Source organism: Octopus sinensis, linkage group LG3 (assembly GCF_006345805.1).
Source record: "Octopus sinensis linkage group LG3, ASM634580v1, whole genome shotgun sequence".
Lineage (NCBI taxonomy): Eukaryota > Metazoa > Mollusca > Cephalopoda > Octopoda > Octopodidae > Octopus > Octopus sinensis.
Window position 1 is genome coordinate 101,871,581 of NC_042999.1, and position 26,427 is coordinate 101,898,007.

At 34.7% G+C, this 26,427-nt stretch overlaps 1 protein-coding gene across 1 annotated transcript in view; it reads right to left on the bottom strand.

Moving 5' to 3' along the window:
- The window catches only part of LOC115209058 (actin-related protein 3), a 72,244-nt gene extending 46,059 nt beyond the window's left edge, over nucleotides 1–26,185 (bottom strand). The window contains exon 1 of the mRNA XM_029777131.2: nucleotides 25,865–26,185. Within this exon, the coding sequence (XP_029632991.1) occupies nucleotides 25,865–25,908 (44 nt within the window). The 5' untranslated portion in view covers nucleotides 25,909–26,185. The remainder of the gene's footprint in view (nucleotides 1–25,864) is intronic.
- Between the last annotated feature and the right edge of the window lie 242 nt (nucleotides 26,186–26,427).

A 26,427-nucleotide genomic window follows, 5' to 3' on the forward strand; every position in this document is an offset into this window, starting at 1 on the left:
GTGGAGTCCACTGTCCATCCAATAAGAACAATAAATATAAATAGCTAAGATAAACACTGTAGCAAAGGTATTCACAACAGAAACTAACATAATAACATTTCCCCCCATAAGAGAATACTGCATCCAATATCACAGCCCCAGATCATGTAGTTCTTGATCAAAGGTATTCCAGCCATAACCATCATGCTTTTTCTGGTGGGGGTTAGGTATAGAATACCTAAGACATTATCCAATATGCCCTTCCTTTTTGAAGAGCATATTGGATGAAGGGGATTTAGATGCTATTTCTCTAAAGTGACCACACCGAAGTTTCTTCAGTGGCTCAACAAATAAAGACAGCTGTTTAATCCTAGATCAACTCTAATTGAGTAGGCCTATGATCAAAGGTGTTCCAGTTATAACAATTACGTCCTTTTATTTCAGGTTTAGTCTAAGTCTAGCAGTGGTACTCAACATTGTCTTTGTGTTAAATATATACAGATGCTCAGACTTAGGACCTCTCATATTGAGAGATTAATGAATCAGCAAACTTCTCCCAATCTGGTCAATTCGCTGCAATACTTTCTGATCCTGCCCAGCTGGTCCTCATGTATTTAAGGTCCTCCTGGAATGTCCAAAACCAAGAGTGCTTGAACTAGCCTTTTGTCCTATTTCCTTATTCCTGACTTCATGTTTGGCTGTGAAACTTGGAAAATGCTAGTGAAGGTCACCAAGAAGCTGGACACATTCTACCAGCTATGCCAATAGAAGATCCTCAAGTCACCATGTGAGATAGAAAAGATAGAATTACAAATGAGGAAATTCTTCTGGAAAACAAAACCAGCCACTGCAGATCACAGTGGCGTGAAAGACTAGATAAATTTTAGTTTCAATAAAAAAAAGATAACCCACCATATATATAATATGTACATGTATATCCATTCATTTTACATCCATTTTTCCATGCTAACAAGGGTTAGGCAAATGCATATTAAGGTATTGCTTTTACAGCTGGATGCCTTTCGTTGCATAAACTTCTAACTGCTTTTAAGCAAGCAATTTTCTTTTTATCCCACTTGCTTTCAAAAACACAAAGATAGAAGATAATTTTGTTTACAGGCAATGTCAAAAATGTTTTTAGTTCAATATATATATATATATATAAGGAATGTGTGTGTGTGAGCACATTCATGTTTCTAAGCTTAACATTATGCACTAATTGTAAATAAATGCCACTATAACATGAATGGTGTCACTTGTTTACAATCTTCTGTGAAAACGTCTGACAATTGCCTTTTTTTATGTTCAAAGGACTATGCAAAATATTACCTTACACGAAAACAGATGAGAGTTGGTGACAAGACGAGGACCCAACCACAGAAAATATGCGTCATGAATTCCATCTGACTCATGCCAACATAAAAAGTATGCATTAAAATGATGGTGCTGCTCCATATAAACTATATGTGGGTATGTAAGTGTGTTTTAAAAGAAAAACTGGGTATAAAAGACATCAGCTGAAGTGTGCATGAGAGACGACTGTGCTGGTATGGTCATGAGATGCATATGGATAAGGACAGTTGCATAAAGAAGTGCCAATCTCTAATTATGGTGAAATATGAACTTCAGTTGTTGATAAGTGACCAAGACTTCTGGCAGTTTGCTGTGCTAGAGAAGAAATGTAAAGCTAAATGAAATCATGGTCATGGACAGTGCCAGTGACACATAAAAGACACCCAGTACACGCTGTAGAGTGGTTGGCATTAAGAAGGGCATCCAGTCACAGAAAGCAAACCAAAACAGATGACTGGAGCAGCTCTCTAGTTTACCAGCTCAGGTCAAACCCATACTAGCACTGAAAATGATGATGATAATTTATATATATAATTATAGGATGTACAGATATGCCATACAGTCCTCTGCAAAACAGAAAGATCATTTGTGTGGGTGAGAAAAGAAAGGGAGAGAGAAGATTAAAGAGAAACTGTGTGATAAAAATAGGTTTGAATTTCATATCACAAAATGACACATTTTAGAATGTTGCAGTTTCTGTGACTATCCCTCTTTCTCAAACTTCCACCAACTACAGCATCCAGTTTTTCAACATTGCTTTTTTAATGTTCTGTTTCATCTCAGACCTAGGATTTATTTTGTTCAGGCATTATTCTCGAGTTGCAACTGGTTCACTGCGCAAAACTTCGTAAAGATTTGTTGAGAAATGACAACATTGTTACAAAACAAACAAACATTCTTTTCAAGAAAGTAATGTATGATGCGAGGGATGTCTGGCTGCTATTTCAGGCAAGTTGAACAAGCACAAAGACTTCTTTGTTGGCTGAACAAAGCCTCACTGTGTACAAGTGCTCATAAATACCAATTCAGGAAGTGAACCATTTTGAGTTAATCCTTTTCCATTATATTATTTCTGTACTAGTACAAGTTTAACTTTTCAGATTTTCTTAATATTTCTGTTTCAACTGTTCGCTGGATCATCTTATTCCAATATTATTTCACCTTATAGTGATGTGACTAGTGGCACAGATTATTCCTTTCTCCTTATTTATTCCTAAAAGATTACATATGCCTTGATAAGGAATGGGTTAAAAAACAAAAAATTACATACACACACACACACAAATATATATATATATATTATATATATATATATATATATATATGTGTGTGTGTGTGTGTATACTTTAATCAGTTTCAGTCATTAAACTGTGGCCATACTGAGGCATCACATCCTATGATATAGTTGATTTTTTTTGACTCAAGTACATTTTTTATACTATTTTATCAGCCTCAAAAGGATGAAAGTTAAAATGGAAATGTGCAAGACTTGCACTCAATAGAAAATGAAATAGCACAAGTTATTTTATTCATTGGCATACTGATTCAGCCATATAGATAGAGAGAAAGCGAGGAGTCAGGGAGATGAGTGTGTGTGTGTGTATGTATATATATATATATATATATATATATATATATACATATATATATATATACACACACACACACACAAACTCACAACTCTAATTGCTGATCTCATATATACAATTAATTTCAATTCTGATTTTTAAAATTACATCACAATGAGACCACACAAACTTATATACACTGAGGTTTGTAATTCATATGATTTACAGTGCCTTTTACAATGAAAATGCTAGACCAACCAATGAATGGGACCACAATATTAGATCTTTATATTATAAGAATAGCTTTCAGCTGCCATGCCAATGGTATTGGTAATGATGACTACATTGCTGATAGGGTTATTGAGAATTAAAATAGTGAAATTTTGAAGTAATTTCACACCTGGGTTCTTGATAATGAGAAGCTTGAACAAAGATGTCATATATATATATATATATATATATATATATATATATATATATACGTGTGTGTGTGTGGCATGAATTTTATCGCCATGGTTATCAACGATATAATGAACCAATGAAGAAATCTTAATGCAGTTGCACAATCTATTATTAAAAACATAAAGCAAATCTTCCTCACTTCATACTTCTAGCTTTAAAAATAGGACATGGGATAAATTAGTTCTAGATACACAATACCTGAAACTATGGGAAAGTAATAGCTGGAAGGTCTTTGATCAAAAGTTTGCTTAACTAAGCCAGACCGGTTGCTAACAAAAGGGATTTCTTTTTCTTCCACTCACCCAGACACACACTAACATCCATTTTGCTCGTTTTTTTCAATAACTTGAACCTCAAAGACATTTATATTTTTATAGATCCAAAGCTTAGAAGGAGACCTCCAGTTCTTTGATCAAACTATTAAGTCAAGTATTTTAACCAAAATTAAAATTTTAAATCTTTAAGAGTTTGCACCAACCAGAATAATAGCATAGTACTGTTTTTTAATTTACATGTCACAGTGACATTGTATAACCTATAAACCTCTATACAGGATTTAAAGACATGATTAAAATGCAGGCAAATTATAGAACTAAATAAATATAACAATTAGTGCTTTTCAAATCTATCAATATCAAATTGACATGACTCAAAACTGTAAAGAAATATTAACAAGTACGCTAAAATAACCTGTTAGTAAAGTGTGTAACTGTATGCAATCATGCAGTTTGTGTACGTGTGTGTAACAGCACATATCCATATGTATACATATGCAAGTGAGCAGGCACAGGTGTGCCCATTTATGATAGAGAGACAGAAAGGGACATAATGATAGAATAAGCCATTAAGAATTGTGTGCTGTACCTGTAACTTTAAATAGCAATCAAAGTAAAGCAAAGAGTGAACAATAAGTTCACATTTCTGACTGAGTAGTGCAGTGTTGTTGACCCACCAGCAACCCACCATCTATCTATTCACCTACATATCTCTCTCTACCCAACAATCAGCAATTCTTTCTGAATGTCAGTACAACTGAAAACTGGGAATGGTCTCCAGCAACAGAGAATTAACTGATAAAATAACATTCATTAATTTAGTTAACAATAGATTAGTTCTCCATGTTCTAGCTGAGTCTGATGTATATAATAAGAGTAAAACCACCATGTATGCAACCTAATTATTTTAACCACAACCACTACTACCTCATGCCAACACCAGTAAGGGAAATGACCATTAACAAGTAACAGCTATGTTTGATATCAATCAAATCTTCCTAAAAACGATTAAATTAGCTAAAAATAAGTTCCAAATTAAAAGTTAAGGTAAGAGTGGGCAGCAGTGAGTTTGAAAATGTGTGTGCGTGTATGTGTCAGAGAATGAGCTCGATAGTGTAAGGGAGTGTAGGTGTGTGAGCGTGCATGAGTGAGAGAGTGCACAAGTTTCAAGCAATGTGTGAGTGTGAGTGAATTTGAACAAGAGAATGAGTGTCTCAAATGGGGAGGGGCTTGTGTAACAACATGTGCAAGTGATACAGTATACATAATAGCAGTGAGTGCAAGTGTGATGTATGCGCAGTGGTACAATATAGATCTGGTAGCAAGTACATTTGTGAGAGATATGATGAAATTAAAACTTTCAAAAATAAGAGCTCTGCAATGTAAGTTAAAATAGCAGAATGAAACAGACACATGAGTATTCATGTATTATAAGTACAGTAGCTATATGCTTAAACTACAAGACTTTGGTTGGTATATAAGATCACCTGTTGTTGTAAACATTACTTATCTTTCACATTTTTGAAATAAGGAACTAGACACTACACAAACTCAGCATCATTAACCCGAAAATAAGTGGACCTTCGAGCACATTAACACACTGGAAAAAGAAAGCTAAGACTCTGATGAATGCTGAATAAATAAATTACTAGTTCTATACACATCTGCACAAAAAAAATTGTGCAAGCAAAAACGAAACAAACAAAACAAAACTCAATATAAAGTGCAAAGTTATGTTGTATCTATTAATATCACTAACTGTTACCTAGTGACTGTTGCTCTAATCTTCAGGTATACTATCCAAAAATTTGAAGCATGAAATTCAGAGTAACAGTGAGTAAAGTTCCAGTTTCCAATATATATTCTATCACTTTCAAGTCCCTATTATATATCTGCTCTGAACATATCACAGCTCATTTAAAAACAAAATTTCCTTTTAACCTCCACTGTTTTACCAGACATCATGGAGAGACCTCACTTTCTACATTCCCTGATAAAGTAGACATACCTTTCTTTTAGCTTTAACTTGTTTCTGCCATTGAACTGCAGTCATACTGGGGCAATACTTTGAAGAATTTAGTCAAACAAATCAACCTCAGTATTCAATTTTTAAAGCTTGGTAGTTATTCTATCAGTCTCTTATGCTGAACCATTAAGTTATGGGGGATGTAAACAAATTGTTATCAGTTGTCAAGCAGTGGTGAGGACCAAACACAGATACACACACATATAAGACCGAGATCTTTCAGTTTCTGTCCACCAAATCCACTCACAAGGCTTTGGTCAGCCTGGGGCTACAGTAGAAGATACTTTCCCAAGTTGCCATGCTGTGGAACTGAACCCAAGGCCACATGGTTGAAAAGCAAATCTCTTATCACAAAGCCATATCTGCACCAAGAAATATTTCAGTCATGACAATCCTCCTTTTTAGGAGTATCTTTGACTACATTATTCAATGTTTTCCTTTATTTAAGTATGGCAGAGTGTAATTTGAAGATTTGTCTGCTACTTTTAGGTAAAGAGTGACCACAAAGAGGTTCCCATGCCAGCTTTTCATTAAGCAAATCAGTGACATCTATCCCCCTTTCCCTTGAGTAGTGTGCTAGTCTAATGCATATTTTGTGCATAGGAAAAAAAATTTCAAGTCAAAACTGCCAGCTAGTATACTCATTAATTGGAGCACCAAGCTATACCTCTTGATGGTTCCTATTTGGTTCCTTGTTGGACTTGGCTATGATCAGGATATGAAAGGTCAACTATATGGATGGAAGATAACATTAGTTAGTAATTAGGCAGGCTGCAGCTATCTACATGGATGTTAACCCTTTTGTGATTATATTTCTAACAAGTATACTGCTTCTGTGCTTCAATTAATTTTCAACATAATCAAGGTTTTGGGTAGAGAGGTTAGTAAATTATTTGAAACTTAATATATTGATATATTATGCTGCTGTTGCCAAACTGAAATCCCACAATATCATTCTGCTTATATTGAGATTTTACCTTGAATACAAATGATTTAGAATGAATGGTCTAGGGTAGGATATAAATAAATAAAATAAACAAGAAACAGATTGCAACATATTGATCAAATTTTGAAGTTCAAGTTCGATATCAGATTACAAAACTGGCTCTCAGATAAGGACTGCAGCAACACCAGCAATCAATTTTGTTATAGGCATAAAACAAATATGTAAGAAAAGCAATATTGGGAAGTTGTGAGATTTATGCATTGGCAAATGGTATAGATAACATAAATGGAATAAAATGGTTGCAATCTGGGATTGAAATTATGCAGCAGACTTGTCTCTACATCATCAAAAATGAAAAATAGTTTTCTTTCTTCACTTAAGTGAGTAGGAGGTAGACAAGGATAAAGAAGAGATGTCAATTTATAATGAGTTTTACAGGAATAAATGTTTTAATAAAACTGTTTCTTCCATTCACCTCAGTAGCTAATACTGTATCAATGTTCATTAAAGAGAGTGTTGTTTGCTGTATATAATTTAAAAACAAAAAACTACGTTGGTATGCTTGCTAAATAGGGGGGAAAGTGCACCAATGAAAGCCACCACTTTACAACTAGAAACTCATATTCATCCCCTACACTTATATTAGCAGCAGCAGCAGCACCACCACCACCACCACCACCACCACCACCACCACTACTATCAACCATTACAAACAGACTCCCGACTATTTTCCCATTAAATGAGATTAGAAAACACTGGCCTGACTGCTAACCAATAGTCATATAACTTAAGTCTTATCACAGCTATTTTGAGAATTGCTTCATGCTGAACTGTTATGAGTGCCAACACAGTGGCTGAAGGATTCACACTTCATAACATGACCAAAGTTTAATGTTCTGCCTTGGATAAACTCTTACTGGTCCAGGTCATCTAGCAGCAATTAAGTCCAATGTGAAAGCACAGCCGAGTTCAAAGTTGCAAGTGACACCATATGCTCTATTATAGGACAACCTCCACTTCTTTAATGGCTTTAACTTCAAGTGTCAGTACACAGATCTCAAACAGTTCACAACACTTTAACATTCAACTATGTTCCCTGGCAAAAACACATTTAAACACATCACAAAATTTGAATCTCCACGGAGTAAAAAGAAAACAAAAAGCTTGATGGTAACACTAGATTTACTAAAAGCAACTGATTAATTTCATAACTCTTCAGAGATGAAATGAACCAGAAATCATTTGAGTGTAGTCCTGAAATAGTCACACCCTAGCAAATTTGAAATGACACTAGCTTTCTCTCCTCAGCACTTACTGGTGCTAAGGCAAGTTTATTAAAAACATTACAACACACCTGCCTTTTGTATCACTTCCCACTTCACAAAATATATCAAGATACCTTTTTCTGTTCATGACTAACCTCCAACACTTCCAAAATAAAGAATGAAAAATAAACTCAAGATAAACTATCAGTTTCGTTTGAATGGGCACAAGGCCAATTGCAACAAAATAAGGTGATGGTAGTGTGTGTGGGTGGTTAGATGAGTTCATAGTTGATTAAATCAGCAGTAATATATTACTGCTGTTTATTTTAACAAAAACTCATCTCACATACCCAAGTTAAAATATTTCAGTCAAACCCAATGAGATCTTCAAGTCAGATTTGTGATGCACTGAACATGACCAAACATTTTGTCTAGATATTTGTTATAGAGTCAAAATGACTAAGTAAAATATCAAACTTCCAAAATGGCTGCAAATTCATATCCTATTGAAGTTCTATGGTCTTTCATGAAAATACTTAATTCTACATGCCTCTGTTAACTTAGCTGGAGAATGCCTACCAAAACTTCCCCAAATAGTTACCAACATCAGACTAGGTTATTCATAATGAGATTCGACTCACCTGCTCAAGGCTAGAGATTATTTGCACTATTGTGTCATCAAAGACTAGGTCAGTGGTTCCCAAACTGGAGTTCACAAAGGTAGTACTGGGGGGCCATGAACTAAATTCATTTAAATAAAAGGGTTGGGAACCACTGGACTAGATCACTGCATTTAGTTAAAACACTGTCCTGGCAATTTCCTCCAAGCCCATAACCAATGATATAGATTTTGTCACACACAAACACAAAGCTGACATTTTAAGAATTTTTTTTTTTTTGCAACAACAAGGTTCTATGTTCAATTCTACTGCATGGTGGCTTCTGCAAATGCCATCTTTCATGGCCATGGGGATGAAATTAATGAAAGCCCATCAAACATGTCTGTTTGTAAAGGATGTAGAATCATGGCTTTGAACAAAAATACCTTATGGCATTTGGTTTGCACTCAGTTCAGTTTCTACCTTACCCTTTAGCCTTCAGATTACTCTTTCAAATGTAATGCTTATTTTGAATTAATCTTGCATTATCTTGTAGCTAAGAGATTTTCATGCTTTGATTACTTATTTTTAGAATGACATTATATGATAGGTATGAGAGGCCAGATCTGGCCAGTTTTAACATAAAACTGGTAGAATATTTAGGCTGGATATGGTCAATTTGAATGCTAAAGGGTTAAAAGATTATGAAAATCCATTCAAATTATTATAAGCACTGCCACAGTCTAATTATCAAATCAATAAAGGAATAGCAATAAATTTAAATATATACAAATACGTATATATTTTCATTAATACTGATAACTTTTCTCATCATTGTGGTTGTAGTTTCAATTGATTAAAAATTGCTTATAACTTACCACCTTATGCATTATAGCATTCATTGATGATCACTTTTCCATCCTTGTATGGATCAATCAGAGTTTACTGAGGCAGATTTTCTTTGGCCAGATGCCCTTCCTGTCACCAACCCTTATCTGTTTCCAAATTAGGAAATATTTCTCTTGGAAATGAATGACATTTATTTACAACATTTCATGATGTCATAAGGAGATAGAAACACAAATAACACACACACAATGGGCTTCTTTCAGTTTCAATCTCCAAATCCACTCACATGGCTTTGGTTGGCCCAGGGATATAATAGAAGAGACTTGCTCAAGGTGGCACACTGGGACAGAACACAAAACCATGTGATTAGAAAGCAAACTTCTTAACTACACAGCCATGCCTGCATCTCATTAATATCAGATATATGTTTATGTCAGATTAATATCAGATATATATTAAGCAGTACGACTGTAAGCAACACGACAGAGTGTAAGCACCCTGAGAGAAAAGTTGGACATAAGCATCAGTTGTGGTGTGCAAGAGAGACGACTGCACTGGTATGGTCATGTGTTGCATATGGATGAGGACAGCTGTGTGAAAAAGTGTCACACCCTAGCAATAGAAGGAACCTGTGGAAGAGGTATACCCAGGAAGACCTGGTATGAGGTGGTGAAGCACGACCGTCAAAAGTTGAGCCTCACAGAGGCGATGACAAGTGACCAAGACCTTTGGAGATATGCTGTGCTTGAGAAGATCTGGCAAGCCAAATGAGACCGTGACCTATGCCACTGCAGCATAACCAGCCCATTTAAGAGTACCCTTCAATCATTGGGCAATAAACTGTGCTTGCAAAGACCTGTTGAGTCAAGCCATTGTTGTGGCCAATGCCAGTACTACCTGACTGGCACATTCAAGTGTGGTTGATGCCAGTGCCGCCTGACTGGCTCCCGTGCCAGCGGCACATAAAAAGCACCACCTGAGCATGGTCAATGCGAGTGCTGCCTAACTCGCCCTCATGCCACCAGCACATGAAAAGCACCCACTACAGTCTTGGAGTAGTTGGCGTTTGGAAGGGCATCCAGCTGTAGAAACCTTGCCAGATCAGATTGGAATCTGGTACAGCCTTCTGGCTTCCCAGTCCTCAGTCAAGCCATCCAACCCATGCCAGCATGGAAAGCGAACATTAAACATTGATGATGATGACATATATGTCTCTCTCTAAATATAAGCATATTATTTTGCAATTAATTTTTATTTCTTAAATTATTGTTATAAATCTATTAGAACAGAAGTAAAATCCCAAGCTTTTCAAATGTCACTGACTAAAAAGTACACAAATATTTGTTTGCCCATATATGTATGTTGTTTGTGTGTGCACCCTGTATGTGTATGCATACATGAGTAGGTGTACATGGGTGTCTGTATATCTGAGCGGATGCTTTTTGATATGTGTATGAGAGGCAGAAATGTGTGTGTATGTGTGTGTTGCTCAGAGAAGTGTGAATAGAAAAACTTCATGTTTATGCATATATGTCTGTGATTATGTATTACTTGAATAGGAGTGTGGGCATGTGTAAGGGTTTATGTATTGAGCAGAAAGAAATGTGTGAATGGATGTGTGTAGAAGTATTTTACATGCATATAGATGTGGATACTTTTTAATGCATATGTTTGAGTCTGGGTTTATGTATTGTTGAGTCAAAAGTTTCACCCAGAGTCACCAGGATTGATGACAGGAACATTGGAATGATCTTATACACAAAGTAAACAGTCCTTAACATTAAATAGTTTCTATGGATCAGGTAGTCAATCCACTCTCCCTTCAACATTGATACAGGCAGAGCTAGAAATACAATAGTCAAGTAGGTAAGAGGTTTTAAACAGGAGTGTTATATTCAAAACTAAAAATTGTCAAGGATAAATAAAATTTATTATTGTTACTGAATATGTTAGTGTTATTTAATTTCTAAATGGTTTTGCTGCTATTTGTTTATGTAGTTCGATTTCTTTATCCATCAGTTTCTTCTAAGAAAGAGACGCAAATAAAATTAATAATAGAGAAACAAAAATAAAACTTTGGAAACAGCAATGGCACCATAACTTACTTGGAAACCATGAGCGAGCTTTTGAGGGAAATAATCAGAGAAAGACTTGAAAGTCAACGTAAGATCATAATGCTTCACGTAAAGTAAATATAACAAATAATCCAGAATCTTTGCCTGGTACCAGATCGATCCTAAAATCTAATCAGTCTGTGCCAGTCATAAGGCCAAACATCCCTGAAAGTTTGATCAGAATCCATCCAGTGGTTCTTGAGATATCTTGTCCCTGGACAAACAAACACGACTGAAAACAATATCTCCGCCTTTGCCAAGGTAGTGGTAACAACTTAAAAAACCATTTCACTCAGTATTTTCCGACTATCCATCAATGATCACATATTTCATGCAATGCCCCAGGCTTTGAAGCCACCTAATGAAAGAACAAGTTTAGTGAAGAAATTTTTCTATCTTCCACCTGCTAACTGATACCACAACTCAAAAGTAACAACACTGTTAAAACCTTGTTTTCAAACTCCTTCAGCAACACATCCCTCTCCAACACTGCTACTATAAGATTCTCAATAGGAATAATATCAAAATTAATTCTAGCACTTACAACTTAGCCTAGGACATAGGCCTTTCCAACTTTGTTACACTAAATAGACAAAGAACTAACTACGACTACTATGGAATATTTGGTTGTGAAATATACTGAGAGTCTAATTGGAAAGAATAACAGAATGGTCTTCTTGATGTCCTAATAACAACACACACACAGAATCTGCATATGACAATCCTGCATTCACCAAGCAATACTTGGAACTTTGATTCCCATTAACCATGAAGGGATCAACATCAAGCAAAACTCATATGTGGCAACCCAGACACATATCAACAAGAGATGATTAGGAAATAGAAAGTCTGTAGAATAACAACTACTGAGCAAGTATAGCATTAGCTTCCAAGACAAAGGTATAAGAGTCAAGAATATCAATCAGAAAACCACTGTGACCTGTTTAACTTACATAAGAGAAGCCTTTTGACTATAACAGACGAAATGGGGACACTAGACCAAATCTATCATTGCATGTTTTCTCATCTCAGAAATTCCAGCTAATATATGCACGTGTGTGTGTATGTGTATATGAGTGTATATATGTGTGTGCATGTGTGTGTATGTTTGTTTGTGTGTGTGTGTGTTTATGTGTATGTTTGTGTTTATGTGTGTGTGTATGTTTACATACACAGATTTGATGAAGAATGAAAATGTTATAAATTCTAAAATTGTTTTTTATTGTAACAGTTTATTTTTAGTGATATTCTCAGAGATTAAAGACATGTTAATCCAAATTAATCTTTGCGCTGCAGTAATGTGTAGTAGTAATGACCAGAATTTTCATACTTTCAAGGTTACCACTCAAAGTGTTAGAGTTTACATATCTACATGCTACAAAAATCAGTGAGGATTCAATCAAAATTTCAATACCATGAGAAGAGCTTCTAAAAAGTTAGTTACCATGTGTAGAACTTGTTTATCTTAAATAATTCATTAAAGGAGCAGATTCTAATATCATTTCAAACATGTCTAATCACTAAAATCTGACTTTTTTCTCTTTTCATCTTTTCATGATAAAAATAAATATTGAAAAGAAAAATAGTACAGACTAAAGCATATGTCCAGTTGCTAACACTCCACAGAGTAGATAGTAGATACCATCCAGTGTAGTTGAAATAATATTTAGAGAAAAGCTAGCAGCAATTTCAAATTATTAATCTCAAATACCCAACAAAGTACCTTTAATAGAGTTAAATTTAAGATCTATGGGAAGTAAGTCAAAGTGTTAATCACTTCATTGTTGAGCCTTCACAAAATATGCTCCTGTTTTAGACACAAGACTAACAATTTTGAAAGGACTTGACTGGTACTTGGTGAGATTTGAACTCAGACTGTCAAAAGCTGGAAGAAATAGTGAAAAGTATTTCCCCAACATACTAACAATTCTGCCAATCATTAGCATGTTGGACAAAATACTTAGCCACATTTCTTCTGGCTCTTTACTTGCTGATCTCAAATCCTGCTGAGGTCAACTTTGACCCCTCTCCTAAAACTTTTAGCCTTCAGCCAAAATTTAAAACCAGTTTTATTGTCATTATTATTATTACTATTACAGTAATAATAAGCTTTCTGTATTTAAAGCCTTTACAAGTAACAAGAATTTATTTGCATTCAAAATCAATAACAACAGAAATTAATAATACAAATTAACAGTTAAATTAAAATCTTAATGGTCAATTCAACACCAAGTATATTAATATTTCACTCTGGTACCATATACTAAAATTCTCTGTAATATACTTATCACAGCATAATCTAAATTTATGAGATGAGTTATTTAAAATTACCATACTATTCACTTTATCAGTATTGCCTTTGTTCTACACTATAGTTTTATAGAGGCCTGGTTTCTAAACTTCTGGGATGTTGCCCTCACATGAACTTACATCAGTCATTTTCAAGAAGAAACAATCTAAGTCAACATCACCAAAGTAAATGACATCAGTCATGGAGTACTAGATGGATGGTCATTGACTTACCATACATCTAGAAATTAGACTCAAAGATAAGCCAAAAAGATATTAAGAACAACAAACCATTGCAGAAAAAGCTGACATGTTCAACAACTGAAGTACTCTATAACTTGTTTAAAATTCCAACAACCAGTAGAGAAACAGAACACCAATACTTCAAACTTATACAATTTAGAGTTTTAATGGAGTGGCTTAAGAGCTGCTCTGTTTCTGCAGCTGGATCTGCAACAGAATCCTTATGCCACACACATCATGACTGGTGCAACAAGGACAATGCAAAAATCTGCAAGCTCATCTTGGTCAAAAACTCCACAAAACTTTAGAAAACAATCCATAATCTAAAGCCAATAAGGACAGTTACCAAAATCAAGATTAATATTCAACCAGGAAATCATACATATATGTATTTGCAAGTTACTTGGTGACCTTGCTAGTATCTGTGCCATGTAAAAAGCATCCAGTACACACTGTAAAATAGCTGGTGTTTGGAAGGGCATCCAACTGTAAAAAATAAACCCATGCCAAAACTGACCTCGTTTATGCTGGTGCCACATAAAAAGTACTCAGTCTACTCTGCAGAGTGGTTGATGTTAGGAAGGGCATCCAGCCATAAAAACCACACCAAAACAGACAGTGAAGCAAGGTGTGGTCTTCTGCCTTGCCAGCTCCTGCCAAACCATCCAACCCATGCCAGCATGGAAAGCTGATGTTAAATGATGATGATGATGATGATACACACACACATTATATACAAGCATAACTGTTAAGAAGTTTATTTCTCTACCACATGGTTTCATGTTTGGCCCCGCTGCATAGCATCTTGGGGAAATATATTTCATTCAAGCTAACCAAAGCTTCATGAGTGGATTTGGTTGACAGAAAGAAGCTCATTGTGTGTATCTCCTTATTTTGACATTGTGTAATTGTTGTAAACAAGTCTAACCATAACACAAATGGTGCTATACATTTCCAATGATGCTTGGAACCAAGTGAGGCTGACAGCAGGAAAGGCATCTGGTTGTAGAAAATCTGCTTCAAAAAATTCTGTTTGAACCAAGATAGCATGGAAAAGTGGATGATGATGACATATACATGCATGTGCATGTGTGTGTGATGGACTATCTTATATTCAATGCATGAGGGCAAAAGAATTTTACTTTTTTCCTTCTCTCTCTTTTCCCTTTCTTCATTGCTTCTTTTCATTTTCCTTCCTCTCTTCTTTTCTTTCTCTTCCTCTTATACACACACACAAAAGGAGTGCGTTGCAGGATGATCTTGATAAAAAGAATAAGCCCACACAGTGACTTGTTTAAAGTGGTAATGGCTTGAGTGGGACTGTTCAGATTTTTGGTACTACTGATAGTAACAGTTGGTGCAAGTAAGCCACAAGACTAATGAACAGTATACCTCAATTGGACGGTTGTTGATTCTCTTGAATTACTCCAGCCTCTGATGGGTCTTGCATATTTTTTATCCTGCAGGGTGTCCAAAAATCACTCTCCTCACCAAGCCAGCTTGATGGAGTTGACAGTTTAGTCACAAACAGCCCAACCATGTAACAAATTGCATTGGATTACATAATACCAGTAGCACTTGAGAGCAACCTGACATAAGTATACATGTGTGTGTGTGTGTGTAAGCATACATACATATATCTACATATATATATGTACACACACACTTTTTCCCCATCTTCTCGCTGAACATGCATGAGTCATCTTCAACGGACTAGTCCATCATATATACACACTTATGCATGTGTGTGTGTGTATATATATATATATGTATATCAGATGGTATGATATTCTTAGTGTACTAATACTAGCAGCACTTTTGCTTACAGCACACCAGTTCATGTCATAAAGCAGGAGGCAACCTAATGTCTAAGTTCATCAACACACAGTCTCACCCTCATCAAGTATACTGTCAAACCTCTCCAAAGCTACACAAGCAAACTCAGCACTTTGTAGCACCATGCAGAACTGGAACAGCATCTTAGTGCAGCAGTAAATCCCAGGGAGACACAAGTGCAGGCTAACACTCAGGGATAAACAACCCTGATACTTATTAATCACTAGCAGGAAGTGAAAGTCTAGGAGGAGAGTATATCCTGAGGGAAACTCAAGCTCAGGCAAACACCATTTGAGCATAGCCGTTGCCAGTATTGCCTGTCAGGCCCTTGTGCCGGTGGCACATAAAAGCACCCACTACACTCTCGGAGTGGTTAGCGTTAGGAAGGGCATCCAGCTGTAGAAACTCTGCCAGATCAGATTGGAGCCTGGTCTAGCCATCTGGCTCACCAGTTCCCAGTCAAACCGTCCAACCTATGCCAACATGGAAAGCAGATGCTAAACGATGATGATGATGATGATGACAGATAAAAGTTGCACAAGCAGCCTTGAATAAAATATGTTCGTGTAAAGTCATATTTAACATACTTGAGCACACTCAGACATGGGAAGACCTTCCACTGCAGAAATAGTATGAAGAAAAAAATTCTCCTACACATGTTAAAATGTATGCATCCTATGATCCAAAGATGTTAACACTATGCCCAATATATTTTCAGGTGTACATATGTGCATATATGTGAGTGTGTGTGTATATAGAGAGAGAAAGAGAGACGTGTATATTTATATATGCATGCGTGTATATATATTATTAAGTATGCAAGCATACACACACATATATGCATTAATAGATTAATTAAAGGCATATGAAGCGGTGATGATTGAAATAAAACTATGTACATTTGTATTTAACACATTTGGGTACACTCAAACATACACTGCTTAATCAATCAATTCTAGCTTAAAAGAGCTTTGTACTCACCAACAATTATTCCGTTTATATACCTCCCCACTACCTTTGTATTCCACTTGCTATAGCCATCTCTACATATCTCTGACATCCATCTCTGTCACTGTTGCCCACTCTCTCTCCTTACATATCATCTCCATATTTTCTGACCTGCCTACACATTTATTATACTTCTGCTTATCTCCCTTGCTATATTGCACTTATCGCCTAGTTCTTTCACTCTGCTCTACCTCTACTGATATTTATTCATTGTCTACATCTTGTTCCATTCACTACATTCATCTCTAACCACCTCCTCACACACTGATGAATTTATCCACCCACCCACCCCTCTCCATTCTACGTATTCTTTCTTATACTCACCTTCTTGCATCTTGAGAGTTACACTCTGACACCTTGTCACCACCATCATGGCCTTTTTTCAAGTTACTCCCATTCATCCTTATAAAATGTGGAGTAGCCATGTATCTCTTCTATACTTGTGCCTCTATCATACTTTAGTCTCTGAACACCTGGCATAAAGCCAACTCCCTCTCTAACACAACCCCACTCAAGAGCTTTTTGGTGACTTCACTAGTGCCAATCTCACAATAAAAAAATCCAGTATACTGTCATGTGGTTGAGATTAAGAAGGGCATCCAGTCATAGAAACCATGCCAAAACAGACATTAGAACTCAATGCAGTCTCCCAGCTCATTGACTCCTGCCAACCAATTCAGCCCATGCTAACATAGAAAATGGACATCAAAAGATGACATATACACACACATTGTTATATAATTCAGTACTTATTTTATTCATCTCTATCAAATCCAGCTTGGTTGTAAAGGAACATGACATAATCTCTAAATGCCACAAGATTTATATACATGTGTATAAGTAGTCACCTGCTTACTTTCTAGCTTGCAAACTTCACTCACAACATATCGATCAACCTAAGCCTTTGGTAGAAGATAGTGTGTCAACTTCTTAACCACATCTTTCAATAAGAAGCTCATTTTTATGCATAGATCTATTAACATTCTTCATCATGATAAATGCAGCAAAAAAAAAAAAAAGAAACATTTTTTAACTTTATTGAACCCTAACACCTGTACATGTTCCTCAATCCTTAACATTTTTCATTCTTGTAACTATTTCAAGGTGAACACAGTCACCACTAATAAACACAATTTCTGAAAATTTCAATATTTCTCTAATGTTTATCATGTATATTTATTTTTTGTTCAACTTGCAGAATATTCTATTTAGATTTTGCAGAAAGTATGTCGCTGTTGTGTTTTTGCCTTTATTTTATAGCCATCATACAAAAATATTTCAAAAGCAAATGAACTTTAAATTTATTGAAATTTCATATCATAATTCTAAATCATACTAACACCACTCATTTCAGAATAAATATCAGCCTAAAAGTTTTGCCTGCCCTCTCTTTCTGCTTGTATAATTCCATTCAACATTTCTAATGAAATATTAGCTGATTCAATAAGCTTCTATGTGATTGTCTAACCTGCCTGGAATAGCAGTCCAATCTCTCTCAAAGAATACCAGACCTTTAAAAGAACTCATTAGACAACAGAAACTAAAATAAACTTCCTGGAAAAAAAAAAAAGCCTGAAGAGTCAAGGACTGAATTTTTTTTTATCACAGCTCTGCTCAATCAGGGCTAATTTATGGATAAAGAATTTTTTTTTTAACTATATTCAAAAAATATTTTCAAATTTAACATGAACAAAGTATTATTATAACTATTAAGGCAGTTAGCTGGCAGAATCGTTACTAAACAGGACAAAATGCTTCACAGCATTTCTTCCAGTTTTATATTGAGTTTAAACTCTACCAAGGTCAACTTTGCTTTTCATCCTTTCGAGGATCAATAAAATAAGTACCATTTGAGCACTGGGATCAATGGAATTTATTATCCCTCCCATTAAAATTGTTGGCCCTGTGCCAAAATTTGAAACCATTAATAATCATTCACTTCAATGTCCACTTTGTCATGCTAACATGGGTCAGACAAGATTTCATTAAGGCAGACTTTAAACACAACCAGATGCTCTTCCTGTCCCGATCCTTATCAGTTTTCAAGCAAGATAATATTTTCCCTAATTTACCAAACAAAGAACAGCTAGGAAATGTTCTTGCAGTAGTTTGTAAACCAATGACACTGCACATTTCAAGACAACTTCTTCCAGTTTCTCTCTACCAAATTTCATTCACGAGGTACTGATCAACCCATGGACAAAGTAGATCATAGGTTCTCAAAGTGGCTGCTACCCGCCCCCACCAGTGAGCGCTGGTGCTGGGGGGTGGGTAAGAAAAAGGAGGCGTTGGAAGGCAGTGTATTGGGGGATGTTATGAATTTATTATATTATAGTATTGTATATAAATTATATTGAATACCAAATGATTTATAGTATATATAAATTAGTAAAACATTAAATATTTATACATAAAAATAGGGGTGGCAGCACTGGGGGTGTTATGTGACCATGAGGGGGGGTGACCCAAAAAGTTTGAGAATCTCTGCAGTAGATGATGCCAACTGACAGAGTTTACACAATGGGAGTGAACACTGGCACATGTGGTTCCAAAGCAAACTTCTTAAACCACATAGTCACAGCTGTGCCTACATTATTCTTATTACAATGAGCATTACTAAGGTGGTCAGCTGGCAGAATTGCTAGCATACCAAACAAAATGCTTAACAGCATTTCATCACTTCTACATTATGAGTTCAAATTTGCTGAGGTCAACTTTGCCTGTCATCCTTTAAGGGTCGATGAAATAAGTACCAGTTGAGTTCTGGGGTCAAAATAATAAACTAACCCCCATTCCCCAAAATTTCAGGCCTTGTACCTATAGTAGAAAGGATTGTTTATGTTCAGTATTATTATAAATGCAGAGGAATACTACATTCTTTCGTGTTTCCAGCTCAGATTCAGTCACAGCCAACTTTTGCTTTTTCTTCTTTCAGCACAAAATAATTACAATAAAATACATAGGATCAAATTTAATAGACTATGCTCTCTCACAAAATATATGGCCTTTAGTATTCTTAGAAACCCTAGTTCTGTTATTATAAGTGGTGATGGCATTCAGTTGACTAAAATGGAGATCTGCCAGACAAAATGTTTTGTGATATTTAGCTACATCCCTTTAACTAATATATTGTGCTATGGTCAGCTTTACCTTCCATATTCCTGGGACTGATAAGTACCAGTCAAGTGCTGAAGCTGATTTAACTGGACTGTACCTTCATCTATCTATGGCCTTTTGATACCAACCCACAGGACTGCTTCTGATGCTTTGATACAAAGCTTCCTATTTAAAGTGTTCGTACTTAAATTTAATCCTTATATATAAACCCATAACTAAAAACCTTCTATAAAGTTATGTTCTAAGCACCAGCTTAATACACCAATTCATAAAAAAGTGAGGTATTTTACTAAATTCCCACCACCCACATAAAAAGAAAAAAAATTTTTTTAATTAATTAAAACTCATATTCAAATATGATGGAGAAAGTGTTAATTTACTGTTCCTTCCCTAGAATGTATGGCATGTACCGATTTTAGAAATCATTATTATTCAATATACTAGTTCCTCTTTAAAACTTAAAATATTTTTAGTTAATGAGGCAGGAGTGGTTCCAGTAAACTGATGACCTGACCTAAATAGGAATATAGGATCTAGAATAGTGCCATTTAGATTTAAACAACTCTCTATCACCAACCAACAAACAAGCCTTTACATGGTCACTCAATCTACCAGAAATAGCAGCCAAATTTCCCTCAAATCACATTGTACCACTTTGAATAACAAAAAGAAGACATTAGTTAATGCAGTCCTAGATACACCTACAAGACAAGATTGCCACAACTGAAATGTCTTTAAAAACAGGCCTGATCAATTAGAGTTGAACAGAGGCACCACTATTTAGATTTGAATAAGGTTAAAAGGAAACTGACAGGAGCTATAGACGTTCAGCTTGGTACTTATAGTTCTATTAATTTAACATGTTCACTTACCAAGTTTAATAACTTTTGTTAATAAACTTGTTCAATTCAAACAAGCTTGTTAATCAAATACCAAACTGCTATCAACTATTTAAACAGATTCTATGAAAAAATATTTCTGGGCAACCTGTTTTAATACAAGATTTAGAGGTCTTGTGAGAAACTATTCTACAGGCATGCAAAATAGAATTTTTTATTCTTTTAAATGTTTAAACAATATGGAATAACATTCAGCCACAATGCTTTACATTGCTTCTAAACAGTTTTACACCCACTTTCTTCAAGCTTGTAATAAGCTGGTTGATTCTACAATGTTCTGTTTTGTTTTTAATGCTATTTACATCTATTGTTTCATGCATGCATGGTAAGGAATGCTCTGTTAGTTGTTCATACTGATGGAATGCCCTTCCTACTGTAAACCACTGAACTATGTAAAAAGTGATAATTGTTTTTGTCAAGTAAACAAATTTGTGTATGCAAAACTACCTGCTTTGTTTACTAAGGGACACAATACAATGGCTGCAGTAATAAGGCTTGGAGTTTTAACTTGGTATGTGGTTAATAGTTCAATATTTTAACCTTACATCCATTATACCTTATATTGGATTTATATGAATTCATATTTATATGAATTGTCTGGAGCGAATTTTTGGCTGCAGAATACTCTTCCTAACATTAACCATTCAACTACAGATATCAGAATGATACTGATTTCTGAATCAGATAATTGAGGAAAATTATATGCATAGCAAGGCTGATGGATGAGATCAATCAAATCAGGTTAAAGGGAATTGTACTTATTAAATATATAAAACAAAATGATTTTTAAAAAGCATTTTTTTAAATCATAAAAAGAAGCACACCCAATCAAATTTTGGCACTGTGGAAAGGGATTTTATTTTCTTTTGCTATTAACACAAAAGAAAAAGAAAGCAAGAAAGAATTATTTAATAAGTCATGACTAGTATATATGCTGTACTATGTATTCTAAGTGACAGGTTAAACAATTTTTTCTCTGTATGTATGAATGTATAACAAAAAGGAAGCCTCTACATGTGACTCAACCTGTTAAAAAGAACAGTCAAATATTTGCTCTAATCACATACTATTGAAGAACTCAATCATTGAATAACAATCTGAATTTTTTTAAAAAGTGGGGTGGTCTGGACTAGATTATATTTGCCCAATCAGACTGACTTGAAGCTAAACAACACCATATGAACTATTTATGTTCTAAGTAGAGAAGGTACTAGGATCCTGATTAGGAATCATTCAGCTCCAAATTAAATTAACTTCTAATTCAAGAAAGCTAAAATGGTCAAATAAGAAAAGATTTTGAATGTTTTAAAGGCTGAATAGAAATAAATATAAAGAGATTTAATGTAGGTTACATTTAAGTACTCTTTAAAGGATTGCATTCTTGTATAACAACACTTTGCATTGCATCATTCCAATTAGGAAATAGACAAAGTTCACATCATTATAAAATGACAAAATTCTAATATTTCAGATAGGGTGCCTTAACAGATAAGAAAACTTTTCCTTTTCAGCAAAAGCACCCTGCCACAAAATGTTAGAATTCAGTTCTCACATGAGAAACTTATTCCATTTTGTGAACTTTAAGCTGATTTTTACAGACACAGATGACACCAGCTTACTCAGATTGAAGTGTTTTACATTCAATACAGAAAGAACTGAACCAGGAAGGTCATTATATATTGAATATCTAAATAATCTGCAAAGCTAACTAAGCCAAACCAGTATAGGAATATAGGTAAGAAACAAGATTAGACTTTCTTTGTGTATATTGTAACAGTTTGATACAAAACTAAAATGAATCCAATAAATTGAATTGATATTAGTGCATTGCTGAAACTTATTCTACTGACCCAAGGATGGAAAAATAAAGTCAGTCTTGGCAAGATTTAAAATCATTCAAATTACTATAAATTCTATTGTCTACTGCTTATAGAAATGGCCCTTTCCTTTTTGTTTTATTTTTTTAATCTCATACTAAAAGAAAACCAAATCAACTAAAAACTAAATGAATACAAAAACATTATAGACAAACTAGGAAAAATTAATACCCCAACCTAAATAATATAATCAATAAATTTCTATAAAGTCTGAATTTTGTAAATTCATAATAGAATAAGTGTTTTATTTTTTTCAATTTTACCTAAAAAATAATTTCACTAAAATTTTATTTACTTCTGATCACATTATTAAAATTACTATTATTAATTATAGAATTATGCATGAATTACTAAAAAAGTTGTTTGTATTAGACATTTCAAACTTTCAAAGTATAAACTATTTTACAACCAATTAACTTTTATTTTTCTAAAAAGGGGTGGGACTTACGTTAAGCTTTTTCTAAAATTGTAAAATAAAAATGACATCCAGAAGGAAGTTATTAAAATTAAAATGAATAAAACCACTAATTCCAACAATTGCAATTTTTGGGAAAGAAACAAATGTTATTTAGAGAGTAACGAATTGATATGAAGCTACCCATCTGCTGGCATTGGCATTAACAAACGGGAATCATTAGTTTGGTAACCCATAAAAAGATAGTGCCACCTATCCAGTTCTGCTTTGTTTATTTTTTCCCCTCTTTCTCCAGTTAAGTTGCTTGTGCTCTATATTCTAGCTAAGAAAGTCTCACATGTCACCAATAGAAAACTTGATATGAGAATTACTGTGCTCATTGCATTTTGTGGGAAAATTTCAGGACCAAACATAAATTGGTTAGCACATAAAAACAATGGAAATAATCCAAAGAAATAAAGAATTGCTATTGTTAATCATTACCACATGTAGAAGGTTAATGGTGTCTTTGAACAAATAATTTCTAAATGTGTTATGAAAATTCTTTCTGTGAGTCAGTCATTTAAAAAGACATTTTTTTTTTCTCTCGAAAAGTAGGATTTAATTTAAAAGTTTAAATAGAAAGAAAATCTATTTATAAGGAGTTTTTTTGTTTTTTTTTTAAGTTGCTAGAATTAGGAAAAAAACATTCCACTAAGAAATGTTTAGGCATTATGTGGGTGGAAAAGAGTACAAAACTGATTTTGTGGACAAAAATAAGTTTACTTTGGTTTTGGGGTGAGAAGGCGTACTAGTTACAAACAGGAGATATATATTAACACCAAAAAGATAGCCGTGTATCTGAGTCATCAGCTGGCCCAGTGATGCCGGAAGAGGAGCACATGAGCTAGTGATAACTCTTAGACTTTTTTCTCTCTCACACATTTTTATATATATATACGCACACACACACACACACACATTTACGCCCACAGAAGTACAAGCATGTGTTAGTGAAGGCGAGAAATTTTAATAGAAATAGTTTATGAAAATATATGTAAAGAGAGAAATGAATTTTGTATGAATATAAAATTAACTTTGCATTTAATTCCTACAAAATTCAGAATGTACTTTACTCGGCAAGAAACTTGACATTTCCTAAAAACCACCCATATGACTTATGTGTATGCTTGCTTGTATATAAATTCACATACAAATCAATAAAAGAATAAGCAATGAAATGACTAAATTCATTTAGTTTTCATATGCACAGCGATCTACGACAGTTCCTGGTTATCACATGACAAAGATAAAATATGTTTCAACGAGTAGAATTATTAATGATCAAGAAGGGAAATAAAATAACGAATTAACACGACTGTCGACAAAATGTAGTCAAAAAAGGGACCAAACTTTATAACGTTCAATAAATTTGGTTGACAAAATATTTAAAAAAAAAAATTAATTCAAACTGGATATATAATTGAGGGTTAATTTATTCGTATCCGACCGGTTGAATTATTCAGTCTTCATTTAACTCTTAAATTAACATAGAATAGTAGTGAAGTGAAAATTATAAATTCTATTCTTTCTACTCTCGTCACGGAGTTTATTATTAATATCATCATCATTATTATTATTATTATTATGAAATGCTAAATATTTACGAATCAGTAATATTCTCAGATCTTTTTACAAACTTCAGTGAAATATTATTTTCGTAAACATAGATAGGAAGACAAATAGATATTACTTCAATCACCGAGAAAATTAAGATCAGTACACTTCAAAAATCAAAAAAGGAACTAGATATCGAGTTATTCAAGGGGGAGTGTAATAAGAAATCGAGATCGGTGACAAGTCAGTCTCGAGAAATAGAGCTGAACTGAACTATGTTAAAATAGGGGGAAAGTAGTGCATAAGGGTGGAGTAGAGACAAAGTTGATAGTCTCTAAAACGAAGGCAAAAACAGTGGTATGTCACTGAATACATAAGGAAAGAGAGGAGCAGGTGTCGATTAGAGCTGGGCTTGTGTAACAAAATTTTAGCTATTATATAAACTAAGCTGTCACGAAATTTAAAAGTATTGATACACAACCAAAGCACATACACATCTAAATTAGATAATGCTTAAAACAATAGATATCATTTACCAGACACACCTACAAAAATTAAAATAAAAACGAGCCAACTAGGAGCTTCTACGTGGTCGTTCGACCTGCTAGAAATGACAGCCAAATCTCTCTTAAATCACACACCCCCCAGTCTTAAAGAGAGACACATTAGATAATGTGGTCGTAGATAAATAAGATCGTTTAGTCACAACTGGGGCATCTTTGGTTATAGGACCGCTCAATCAAAGCTGACATGGGGGCAAAACAACAACAAATAAAAAAACACTGAAAAAATTGATCATGAAGGGAACCACGCCCTCTCCGTTTTCTAACAAAATAAAATCGCGTCAAAGTATAGAAAACATACGAAAACAAAACTAAAGCGAATGTTGAATAAATTTATTTTCTTTCCCAAATCAAACATAATACTGAGGTGTTGGTTTGTAAACTATATACTATATACCACTAGACAGTTACGGTAGTTGTAAAGTCGTTCGCAAGTATGTTAAAATATTATAGATGAGGAACGATTTCCTAGTTAAAGACTTGGTCTTACTCCAAATATAAAGTACGAATGCTATATTGGTTTATAGAAGAATTGCTCCTAATTTCTTAACAGAGGAAATGTGAAGTGGTAAATCAGCAACTTACCCGGTGCCATTGTCAATGACAACGGCAGGCAATCGGCCAGACATCGCTCTCGTTTGTGTTAGAAATATCGACGCCTATCAGCTTACTCTCTTTACTGAATAGCTGTTGAGAGAGTAGATTCTGTACAAAGAGAACGTACACGCTTCAAGCAGACACGTTAAGGTCTCAGACTTGCACGTCAAATCGAATGTCAGTGAACAGCTACAAAAGAACCGACTGTGCTGTATGTGTGTATGAGGAGGAAAAACGCTACCAGGTGTTATAGCAAGATGGCGGCTACTGATGGGACAGCCTCAGTCTGGTGGCATAAACGAACATAATCAGCCGCTTGTTCGTATTCCGGTAGGATTGCTCTCCCCTCCTTACGACTAGAGAGGAAGATAAATGTGCTTAAAAGAGAGAGAGAGAGAGAGAGAGAGAGAGAGAGAGAGAGAGAGAGAGAAACAAACAGATATAAAAAGAAATAAACAGAGACGGGAATTTTATTTTTCAAAGAGTGAAGGCAATAAGTTGGAGAGAGAGACAAAAACAAATAGAAAAGAAAAAAGTAATGAGAAGGAATA